The sequence below is a fragment of the Danio aesculapii genome, chromosome 2 (assembly GCF_903798145.1).
Source record: "Danio aesculapii chromosome 2, fDanAes4.1, whole genome shotgun sequence".
NCBI lineage: Eukaryota > Metazoa > Chordata > Actinopteri > Cypriniformes > Danionidae > Danio > Danio aesculapii.
Window position 1 is genome coordinate 9182383 of NC_079436.1, and position 12874 is coordinate 9195256.

Sequence of the window (12874 nt, forward strand, 5' to 3'; positions counted from 1 at the left end):
CTTTGTCACTTGCACTGGCTCACTGTTCTTTATTGTGTACAATATAAAATTCTTCTATTAACTTACAAAGCTCTTTACAACCTGGCACCCGATTACCTCTCTGATCTTCTTCTCTGGTACAGTCCTCAGCGCTCACTGAGATCTTCTGCAGCTGAACTGTTATCATTTCCAGATTTTAAAATGAAATCGTTCCCATGTTAAAACCTTTCTGTTTAGGATTGCTTTTACAGATTTTCTGGTTTAATATTATGTTTATTATTCTTTTGTCTTGTTTTTTATAATGTGCCTGTGACATATTGTAAGGTGTCCTTGAGTGCTTTGAAAGGTGCCTATAAATAAAAGGTGGTATTATTATTATTATTGTGTTGTTTGTCTTAAATAATTTTTAACAAGTCTTAATTTTCCTATGTCCTAGTAAATCTACCCAATCAAGCTGAAACCCAATCACCAATAATTCAACTCAACCCTTTTTTATGTTTGAGTTTTTTATTGCCAAGTAATATTATTCACAACAGCTATTAGACATTTTTTACAACCAATTCTCCTAATTAAATTCCCTAATCAGGGAAAGAAAACGAAAGCAACACATCCCTTCCATTAATACAAAGACTGTTTGTATTAATGGAAGGGACTATACACTATAATCTTCTATGTAAAGCTGCTTTGACACAATCTACATTGTAAAAGCGCTAGACAAATAAAGATGAATTGAATATGACTTATTTACAGACGTAACCAGGACATTATAACAAAATCCTCAGTGTTTAGCCCTGTATAAGTCTAAAATTTAATTCACAATGGTCTTAAAAGGGTCTTAAATGTGACTTGAAGGAACCTGCAGAAACCCTGATTAAGTATTAAGTGTTTTGATTTATGAGGACACAAGGCATGTCCTCATAAACCACCTCAACATTTGAAAACCCATGTCATTATAGATGTCATTTATATTTTTCTCTTGTAAACCACATAAACTAGTACATTTTTGTAAAATCTTTTCTCTTGGCAGCAGACTATCCATATGGAAACCACAGCGGATGGGGTGGAGCATCGTACCCTCAGCACCAGAGCATCAACTCTCAGGGACACTTCAGCGAGCGGTGTGTGTCATTATCTCTAACACTTCCAGACCAGTTTAATCACAATGACATTGCTATCTGTGGGCTTTTGATTAAAATTATAATTCAGGCAAAAACACAGCTGTCTATTAAAAATGTTGCATTGCACTGAAAGATGCGCTAACATTATATTATAAATATAAACATTATAAATATTAAATGCATTGAAATTAAACATTCCAAAGTACAGTTTTGGAACAACATGATTCCAAAACTCATTATTGGGTGAATAATCTCTTTGGGTCTGAGAAAAATGTCAAGAAATGTGAAAATCCTCAAAACACAAAATTAAGTAGATCGCATAATGTTATTTTATGCTTTAAAGGGCACCTATGATGCAAAATCAACTTTTGTAAGCTGCTTGGACAGAACTGTGTGTTGCTATAGTGTGTCCACAGTCATATTAGGGTGATATAAACACAAGTCTCTTTTTAAAATGTCCTGACATTAAAATAGGATCCAAATCCCTCCCATTTTGAGGCCCACCGCATCGTGATGTAGGAGTGCAGTTTCCTCGCCCATCGAATTAATTTACAGCCGCGTATTAACATGTCTCTGTAGTATGTAGTATAAACATTTCAACAAGACAGGACATGCGCAAAGCAACTGGGATTAAAAGATCTGTTCAGTGCTCTGTGATCATCAGTCATCATCAAATATGATCAAGAATGAGTTTAAAAAGTTTTTAAAACAGTGCAAGTTTATTATGAATTACAGCAATTTTATCAACTTTACTTTATCACCGCAGCCGTGTGTCAGTACAATTATAAAAGATGCTTCAATCGCTGTTTGTGTACGTTAAATCAGGTTTATTTTGTACATTAACATAACAGATACCCATACAGCAGTGGATATTAACGTATTAATGTATCCTGTCACATTTGCTGTGCAAAAACGGTGCAAAATTAAATGCGTGTACTCTGTGTGTCTGTCTGTCTATGTGTGTATGTGCGTGAACTTTGTAACGACATTCTTTGTGACTCATAATTGCAAAAAGGCTTGAATTAACTCCACTACAAATACATCAAATAATCATTGGGAAAGTTCTTACTGTAGTATTTCTCACTAACATTACACGAGATCTGCTTCCTTCATGTCTGTCACTGTGCTGCTTATCTGACTAAGCCGAGGCGTAGATTGAGACACACTTTGACTGGCACATGGGAACTAAACAAGGCAACAAAAACAGCTACACTGTGTTCAGAGCAGAAAATCCAAGATTCAGAATGGTATAATACATAATCTGATCGGTGTTTTGAGCTGAAACTTTACAGACACATTCTGGAGACACAAAAGACTTATCCTAAATCTTGAAAAAGGGGTGAAATAGGTGCCCTTTAACATGTCTCTGTAGTAACGCATATAAACATGTCCACAGAACAGTATTTGCTGTGGATTAAAAGATCTCTTCAACTCTCTGTAATCAGTTCCACTTCAAGAATGAGTTTTATAAGTTTAAAATGTTTTAATACAGTTGCATGTTTGTAATAAAAAAAGACAGAAAATACGCTATGTAATTCAGAACCGCAGCCACGTAGAGGCTATACAAGGACGTGGAATTTTGCAATCCACCAGATCAAATTTATTCATTTTAAATTAATAAACAGAATTTGGCGTGGTGGATTTGACATGCAAGTGTTTAGTCAGAAGTTTGATACCACAGCTCCACTGATGATCACATCTGCGCATGCAAATTTTTGCGATTAGTCTGTGCCCATCATCAAGGATTTTGCCTTTAATTCATTCAATGGAAAAACACAATGTCGCGTCCTCCATACCTTTTTACAGTCTATGGTTTAAGCATACTAAACATATTACTTTCTCATGTTTTTTATCAGTTTGCCTGTGTCTGGCCCGGACCGCGAGCAGCTCAAGATTGAGCTCCAGCAAGTGAACCAACAGATCAGTCAGCAGACCCGCGGCATGGAGGTGTGCTTGAAATATCCACTTAAATATCACTCACATTGACTGCCTGCTTTTAATGTGGAGAAATCCTTATGAACATGTTGCATGCGCTCTCAGGCTGCCAGTAACTCCATGCTCCTTCAGAGGGAAGCGTGTGCGATGGCGGCTCAACCCTCCGCGGGGGTCAAGTGGTCTTCAGGAACCGCAGTGTCTAGTGAGCAGCTCAGCCGAGAGCTCGATCACGTAGAGCGAGAGATCAGAACCCGGGAGATCGCCATGGTGAGTTCGAGGGTCACGAAGAAACGTCTGCATTTGTTTATTCTCGTATGAAGAGTGTGTGTGCTGATCCAACCTGTTTTCATGCTTTAAGGAGAACCAGGTGGCTCATGAATACAAGCTGAAGGCCATTGAGAACGGGCAACCTGACCATAAAGCCCAACTGGAGGAACTCTCTTTAGCACTGGGGTGAGGAACTTTACAAATATTATCCTAAAGATCTTTAATTGGACTAATGGACCCTTTTCACAAGACTGTTATGAACTGTTATATAAATCCTTAAGTTTTTAATATTGAGATTTTTTTTAAAATGTTTGTATATTTATATTTATTTATGTATGTTTTATATCATCTTTGTGTCAATTTACAAAAAAATGAATTACCGCTTGTTTAAGGAGTTTCTAACAGTGTCTAAGGGGCAGGACAGTATATTTGACAGTTGTTCTCTCTTTTGGCTGCCGTTATCAGTCTCAGACTATGTTTTCCTTTTTCTGAAAGTCCTAATAACACCATTGTGACATTTTTCTTTTATTATTTGAGTAAATAAGATTGTATAAAAATAGTTGTTTGTACTCTCCCATTCACTGGGCTCTAAGTTTAACCAACTATGATGACTTCCGCCACTGAGAAACCCGGAAAAGTGAAAAGGGTTCATTGTCATTTAGAAAAGTGTTTCTTAACTTTTTGTCTGGAGTTAAAAACCAAATGTGACCCTGGACCACAAAACCAGAGTATATTTTTGGCAATAACCCAAAATATATTGTATTGGTCAAAATTATACATGGGCTGGACAATATATCACAAAATTAGTATTATTTATGCTATAAAAGTATATGCAATATACAGTGGGGATCGAAAGTTAAGTCACCCAGGTAAAAATTTGTATTAATAAATATATAAATATATATAAGTATAAAGAAGCCAAGGAAAGATGGACAAATCTCCAAAAGGCATCAAATTACAGATTAGACATTCTTTTAATTTGTCAAAAAAGTTAGATTTTATTTCCATCTTTTACACTTTCAAAATAACAGGAAACAAAAAAATGGCATCTGCAAAGGTTTGGGCACCCTGCAGAGTTTATAGCATGCACTGCCCCTTTTGGAAAGTTGAGACCTGACAGTGTCATGGATTGTTCTCAATCATCGTCTGGAAAGACCAGGTGATGTCAATCTCAAAGGTTTTTAAATGCCCAGACTCATCTGACCTTGCCCCAACAATCAGCACCATGGGTTCTTCTGAGCAGTTGTCTAGAAAACTGAAAATAGCTGACACTCATAAAGCAGGAGAAGGCTATAAGAAGATAGCAAAGCGTTTTCAGATGCCAATATGCTCTGTTCGGAATTTAATTAAGAAATGGCAGTCATCAGGAACAGTTGAAGTTAAAGCAAGGTCTGGAAGACCAAGAAAAATATCAGACAGAACAGCTCGCAGGATTGTGAGAAAAGCAAGTCAAAACCCATGTTTGTCTGTACGATCCCTTTCAGAAAGATCTGGCAGACACTGGAACTGTGGTACACTATTCCACTATAAAGAGATACTTGTACAAATATGGCCTTCATGGAAGAGTCATCAGAAGAAATTCTCTTCTACGTCCTCACCACAAAAATCAGCATTTGAACTTTGCAAATGAGCATATAAACAAGCCTGATGCATTTTGGAAGTGACTATTTTCAATTTCATAAGGTCCTTTTACAGCATCGATAATGTTGATTTTTATTCAGTTTAACAACAAAGCATCAGTAAATAGCCCCATTCCACCTAGCCTGCTTTACTACGCTGAAGTTGGTTTTATATTCACATTGGTTCATTTTTGAACCATGACATATTTAGACTGTGACGCTCTCCCTATATTGTTTAGCATACTACTCTGAATATACGGTCTGAAATGGCATATAAGTATGGCTTAGTAATAAGTGTAATTCCTGCCAGCCAACTACTAGTCGCTTAAGCTCAACACTAAATTCTAAACACTAGATTCTGCTGTCATCTTTAAGGTGGGCTTGCTTGTGTTTTTGGAGGCGTGGCTTTGGACGGCAGGGGAGGGACTGCACCTTTAATTAAATTCATTTTACTATTACAGTATAATTTAAAGCAAGAACTTTATTATTTTCAGTCAGTCATCCTCTCACTTTCGGTGAACTGGTGAGCAGCACACTGATCTGATCATTTTTATTATATGTAAAAATCATGTCAGAAGGGGAAAACAAAACATTTATCTTCATAATTTTGCATAAAAATAAAAAAAGTAGGTGCTTCGTTTACTTTCAGCCTGATATCCAGCAATTAGTATCTGATTATTAACAGAAATGACTGTTATTTTTTCCTAACCATGATTGCAAATATTTTGTACATAACATTTACATCAAACTTCCAGTAAAATGAATTCCCAATTAACATCCCAAGCCCAGAATTTAAGAGCTAAACTGTGATAAATGTCAGTTGTGCTGTTTAACATGACAATCTGTGTAATCCGGTTATAATAGATGCATATTTCATCAGATAAATATTCTGTTTATGTAAGGACCGGAATTGGGAGCTTCTGAATTAAATGAAGAAGCAAACAGCAGATTAATGTGTAATCAAACATGTTGAAAACCACAGGCCTAGACTGAACTGTCCACCTATGAGTTATTCATTTGAGACCCGTTAATCATCTCCAGTTAGATTCCCTGAGGATACATTTGCAAACACCTGATTTCATGTTGCTCTGTTTTGCCTTCATAAGTGTTTGAATTGTGTTTCCTCTAATACTCTTTCTCCCGTCTGTTCTCTCCATCAGCGAGGTGTCTAACGGATCCAGTGGCATGAAGCCAGCCAGTAATATGGGCGGATCTATGCTCTCGCTGACCAATAAGACGTCTTCTCTCAGCCTCTGTTCTGCTGACCAAGCAGCGAGTAGCGCAGACCTTCAAAAGAATGGTGTTGTTCACTCTTGCTCTTAAGAGTGTATGTATACACACACACACACACACAGACAACCTCTCCAGAGGTCAATACTCCTCCTCGGAGGGCTTTGAAATCCATCTCTTGACCAATTGGAGCATTTCAAGAGATTTTTTTAATATTCAGATTAAGCTGATATGAGGGACACACACTTACACACACACACACACACTCACCTGCATGCTGCTTCGTGCATGCACCGACACAAACTTATCTGTTGTTTTATTTAGAAAAATGAGCAGTATCTGCCGTGATATACATTTTCTTTCTTTTTGTTCTGTGAATGAGCTTTTCGTTTTAATGACTTCTGATTGCCTGGAAACCAGGGCATCTGAACAATGCTTACTTTGTTGTTTTTCCCCTGAGTATATCAAGAAAGAACAGTCAACCCAAAGCTAGTACTGACAGAACGACTCGAACCAGTGGAATCTAGTGTGGTCAAAAGTATCGAGTTCAGTACTGAAATTTTAAAAATACCAATTTCCAGCAAACATTTGATTGGTCGTTGTGTTCACATGCTCAACAGAAAGGACTGTGATTGGCTATGAAGGTAATCAGTTAACCAGTCTTCATCACTGTTTACCCATATACACCGATACTGACACTGGAGCGATTTAAAGTCGCGTCGATCTATCAGCGGATTGCTCATATGTCAGCTCATATGTTGTTACCCATATACACAGATACTGACACTGGAGCTTTTTAAAGTCGCATCGATCAGTCGATCTATCAGCAGATTGCTCATATGTCAGCTTATAGACAGATCAGCTGATAGACACGACATTGAAATCTCCAGTGTTTATATATCTGTGTTTACACTCAGTAAACTGATGACCTTCATGGCCAATCACAGTCATTTCTGTTGAGCACGTGAACACACTGAACAATCAGCGGTGTTTGAAAATACACTCAAATGTTTGCAGGAAATAGAACATTTGAAATTTCAGTACCGAATTCGATATTTCCGACAACACTGGTGCAATCAAAACCAGAATTGAGCGCACTCAATTTTTAGTGGCGACGGTGCTGTCGAAACATTTGACTCCCTGGATCTCTGCAGCCTTGAATATGATCTGACTCACCAGGTTTAAAGTAGCACGGAGAACCTTTTATGAATCCATTTTTATGGACCGTTAACGCGGCTCTCCCCACATGACACTCGACCGTGGCAGTATGTTGCTGTAAGGTTATTTCGATTGAGCTCTGGAAGACACAAGGGAGAAAAGACATGCCTATCTCTCTCGATATATATATATATATATATATATATATATATATATATATATATATATATATATATATATATATATATATATATATATATATATATATATATAAAATCAGTTATGAGGTTTTGTTTAATTTATGGTTTGGCTGTAAAACTGTTAAGGAAATTGTAAATGTTTGGTGACACGTGTCTGAAGCGTTCTGTTTTATAGAATGCTAACAGATGTCTTTGAATAAAAGTAGAGCACTTTTTTTCCATGTTTTCCATGAGTGTGTGCTTTTTTTTTAGTAGAGGAGGTGCGACACTTGACTTCCCTTGTGTTCTTCAGAGCTCAGTGGTTGTTTGGGAGGATTTTCTTTCTCTCAGCGCCACAGTCGTGTTTTTTTCTCTTTTTTTTGTAGGATTACAGCTTATTAGGAAAATATTTCATCATTTTTCCCTAACTTCTGTGAAGTTGCATATTTGGCTCTCCTGGTTGAGTTTGCATATTCGGGTCTTGCTGCTAAATTGCTGCATGGAAAACACCAGGGTGTGTAGTTTCAGCACCGGGTCCCGCAGCGCCGAATGATTGCGTTGTAGTTTTGACACTCTGAAAGAATATTTTCGTCAATTAGCTTAAAAGGATTGTTCGCTTGAAATTAAAAATCTCATCGTTTACTCACTCTTGACTTGTCACAAACCTGTTTGAGCCTCTTTCTTCTGCGCAAAATCACAAAAGATTGTTTGAAGATTGCTGAAAACCAGTTGACTTCCATAGTATTGTGGTAGTCAATGGGTCTTCATTATATCTTCTTTTGTGTTCAACAGAAAAAGGAAACTCGTAAAGGTTTGGAACCGTTTGAGGAAGACTAAATAGTGAGTAAAACTTTTGGGTGAACTATCCCTTTAAATGTGACACATTTGGGTTACTACTAAAAATGAAGTGCTATCATTGACTCGCCATCACATTGCTACAAATCCCGATGAAATAAAGTAAAAATTCCATTGTATGGACAAAGATAGTTCATAGAAGAAAGCAGGTTTGGAACAACATGATGGCAGCAAATGACGGCAATGTTCATTTAGAGATAAAAACGATTCCTTTTAAATGAAAACCCAGATGATCATTTAAGTTTCGTCTTTGTAAACTCGAAATGAGTTGGGCATCACTTCAGAAATCATTACGAGTTCAGCAGGAATGAGAAATTTATTATCTGCTACTCGGATGTTTTAGAAGTTGCGTTTACGCCCTGTTGAATGGATCTCTCCATCGCCCTGCTTTTACTTGAGCGTGTTTTGACACGACATATTCGACGACTGTTTCCGGACGAGGCCCCATAAACGAAGAGAACAAGATTATTTGAAGTCTGAAGTCTTCCTATAGTGATGACATTCTTCACGTGTGACATTTTGTTCTAGTCTCTTGAGACCGACTATGATATACAGCTCCAATTTTGGGTGCAACCTCTTAACGTGTATTCTCTTGTGGTTTTTTTGTGCTATAGCCGTGGTGATCTAGTTGATTTCTCTTATTATGATGACTTGTAGTCAGTCATTTGATGTTTTTTGCTCGTGAAAGAGCACACGCAGCCTTTTCAAGCAGTCGTCGAGATGGGAAATCCAGCCGTGCCGACAAGCAGAGACGACGTCAACCTTTTGATATTGAGGTTTAAACGTACTTATTACACGATGTCCATCGCACTCGCTGAGAAAACTCTCCAGGATGTCGCCTTTCTTAATGCTAAATTGATTCCGATGCTTGTTTGATTTCCTTTTTGACTTGTTACTAGATTTTCAACTTGTATGGTTTAATTATCTCTGGTGCAGCCCGATAATTAAAGCGAAACTCAAAGACATGTCCAGGTCACATTTCACCAAATGATTGGAAGAAAAACTGTACATGATCATTAATTTGTTAATTTTTTTTGCATTGTAACATTTTCATCCTCTCAATTTTTAGTTACGTCATTACTTCAATATAGTGTTTTTAGTTCATTTCGTAAACGACAAACCTTGACAAATAGAAACATGACCGGTCGGCTGTGCCAGTTACAAGACTGAATGCGCACACTTCGATACGCACAGTTGACGAATGAACAGCAGTGGATTATTACTCAAAATCATGTTCGTTAGTTTTTAGTTCGTATTTTGACTACATTTTAGTCTTTTTTTTTTTTCGTCAGCAATAATGCATTGTTTATTCGTTAAATGAGTGCATCACTGAACACGTTTTGCTAGTTTTCAATCATGTTACTAGCGCGGAAGATCTGTGCCGTTTCTGTTAGTCACGTTATAGCCAACAAACACTTTTGACCCATTTTACGTTGACGGAATTAACTTTTGTTTCATCAAAAGTACCGTATTGTAGTAATTTAATGTCACAGCAAGTAGTTGTAGCTTTTTTTCTACATGACAGATATAATAAATGGAATTGTACTTGATTTTGATGAAATTGTCAATGCAAAAAAATAACAACATGCAAACGACTAAATGTAAAATAATTGTTAGCTAAAAACATTTTCTATGTGAAATATGCCCTGGTCATGTTCACGTCAGGTTTCCTCCGATTGATCAAGATGTTTGCGATACTACCCATGATTATGTGCCACCTCAAAATTTGAGGATGCCACACTGGTATTCAAGCGAATCGGTTTTATATTCGGAAAATGATTGCGCGCTTCTTAAAAACTACGCAAGACGTGTTTTACTCCTGCGGCTTATCTTGACGTTTCTTTGAGACAGACATATAAACGTGACTAAATATAAGACACGGCTTTTATGTGGAGGCAAAGAAGCTGTTTTCAGAAGCTTCGCTAACACGCTCCGCTGACCATTAGCATTGAGTTTTTCTTCAGTTGTGTTAGGCGCGAACGCTAGCACGGTGGTCTGTTTCGCGACGCTTGGCGAGCGCTTGACAGGTGTGCTGAGATAATTTCTTCGTTTTTGTTTGGCTTTCACGGAGTGCCCAAAGCTGTACTATGTTAGAATTCTCGAGTGACGCACTGCCAGGACGCTGCTTTTCTTTGAATCTTTGGATTGAATGGGAATGTGCTGTCTTGTATTTAATATTTGGCAGTTGCTGTAGGACATTTTTTTTTTCTTCTTCCCTCTAATGAATCAGTGATCTCACTGAGCTAATTACTTCTGCTTGGATCTATTTTTTGTTTGTTTGTTTGTTTTGCAAATTAACGTCGAGCATCCACACCTAGCAACTTACAGGAAACGACTCGGTAAGGCTCATTTACAGTTTTGTGCATGAGGTTATTTTTCCTCAAGTGAGAAATTGCAGGATAATGTGATTTTCTTTGAGAATGGGTCTGTTCCTAATGGATGATATTCATTTCTCTGCCTGGATCGTGTCTGTTTTGAACGGACCTGTTAAATGAAACGCAAATTAACTCATTTTGAACCTTGTAACACTGTTATGGCTGTCTTTTTGTTTTGTTTTGTTTGTCGTTTTGTTTTATTCCTAACTTTTTGGGAAATGTAATGGCTTTTTTATGATTACTTCCAAGTTGTCTTGTAAAATCTCTTAAATTAAGGTACAGGCTCAATTTCAACAAGGAAAGGTTTTATATATAAATATATATTATACTCCATTAAGGAATGTTTAGAACCATCTTACTCCAATGTGGATGTAGCCATTATTACGCCATTTTATGACTTTGTAAAAGAATTCACTGTGTGAAAATTGGTTTGCATTTTTGTATAATACAATCTGCTTTTTTGTTTGTTTAAAAGGAGAGGGAGGTGAAACTGGATGTTAGAGGACAGGATTTAAAAAAAGATTATTTAACAGAAACCTGTGATATTCAGAAGAAATGTAACTTACTACAATGATTCTAAATGAGAGGGATGGAATAAACAAATATTGGTAACACTGCTATAAAGATGCGTGTGTTGGCTGTGTGCTTTATTTCCGTCAGTCCTCAAAGAAATAAGCATGAACACGTCAACCAAAAACTTTGGAAAATAATAAACACCACTGAATGATTCAAGTAATATTTATTCCTAACAAAAATCTAAATCAAACACTGAAATAGAATTAAAATATATAAAACATTGCTAAAGAGAGGCTTTTTTGTGACTCACATGAGGACAAACAATGAGGATAAAGAGAATTTTTACTTCAGGTTAAAGGTGCAGTAGGTGATTGTCTTTAGAAGCATGTTTTGTTGTGCTGGTTGAAAGTCTCTTCACAGTCCAATAGTAATGATTGAAGTGAATGATTTATATGTATTTTTATATTCTGGGTAAGGCACAAGACTAAAAAATGTTCATCCAAGTAAAATAGTCATGCCGATAATTCCCATAATTCTGAAAAGTAGCCCAAACTGTCTGTCAACAAATCGTCACCTTGGAATTATAAGGTTCTATTTGTGTTCTGAATGACTTTGAGATATTGAGCTTCAAAGTTTTTGCATTCCATAGCAAACAGTATGTGTGTAAAATCTGTTTTTTTTTTTAAGTCTTAATGTAAACAACTTATAAAAAAAAAACCATCCCATAATGTAAATAAGGTGGCATTTAATAAAAATGTCGATAACTAAATGTCGATAACTAAATTTTGACAAAAATGTAAGATAGAACCTTATAATTCTAAGGTGATGAAATGTAGATTTGTTCCTCTGCGCACTCGTTCACACAGACTGGTCGCGATGGCAAGCAGCTGCTTTTTATTTATTTACTTAAAAAGCGCATTAACGTTGAGTTACAACCTGAAATACGACTACAACACAATCACCAGCACTTTTAATAGTTACTTTACAAACTTAATGTTTAATATACAGCTGAAATAAGAATTATTAGCCCCCCTTTGATTTTTTATTATTTTTTATTTTTTAAATATTTCCCAAATGATGTTTAACAGAGCAAGGAAATTTTCACAGTACGTCTGATATTTTTTTCTTCTGGAGAAAGTCTTAATTGTTTTATTTTGGCTGAAATAAAAGCAGTTTTAAATTTTTTAAAATCCATTTTAAGGTCAAAATTATAAGCCCCTTTAAGCTATTTTTTTCGATAGTCTACAGACCATCATCATACAATAACTTGTCTAATTACCGTAACCTGCCTAGTTAACCTAATTAACCTAGTTAAGCCTTTGAATGTCACTAAGCTGTATAGAAAGAAGTGTGTTGAAAAATATCTAGTAAAATATTATATACTGTCATCATGGCAAAGATAAAATAAATCAGTTATTAGAAACTATTATGTTTAGAAATGTGTGGAAGAAATCTCTACGTTAAACAGAAATTGAGGAAAAAATGAACGGGTCTAATAATTCAGGGGGGTTAATCATTCTGACTTTATTTTTACCGTTTTCTTGAAACGGTCATGTTTAGGTGAAATTACTTTTGCTGGTCAGGCTGGAAAATGGCCAGTTAAAACCAGCTTGACCAGCCTAGCCAGGCTGAGAGCCCAGCCA

At 36.5% G+C, this 12874-nt stretch overlaps 1 protein-coding gene across 6 annotated transcripts in view; it reads left to right on the forward strand.

Annotated features, from left to right (window-relative positions):
- The window catches only part of rc3h1b (ring finger and CCCH-type domains 1b), a 33989-nt gene extending 26507 nt beyond the window's left edge, over positions 1-7482 (forward strand). For 3 of the 6 annotated variants that reach the window (XM_056472171.1, XM_056472196.1, XM_056472180.1), the window contains exons 15-19: positions 1007-1097; positions 2954-3044; positions 3138-3299; positions 3391-3485; positions 6079-7482. In XM_056472171.1, coding sequence (XP_056328146.1) covers positions 1007-1097; positions 2954-3044; positions 3138-3299; positions 3391-3485; positions 6079-6241 — 602 coding nt within the window. In that variant the 3' untranslated portion in view covers positions 6242-7482. The remainder of the gene's footprint in view (positions 1-1006; positions 1098-2953; positions 3045-3137; positions 3300-3390; positions 3486-6078) is intronic. The other 3 variants (XM_056472204.1, XM_056472188.1, XM_056472212.1) reach the window with 3 other exon arrangements.
- Positions 7483-12874: the final 5392 nt, after the last annotated feature.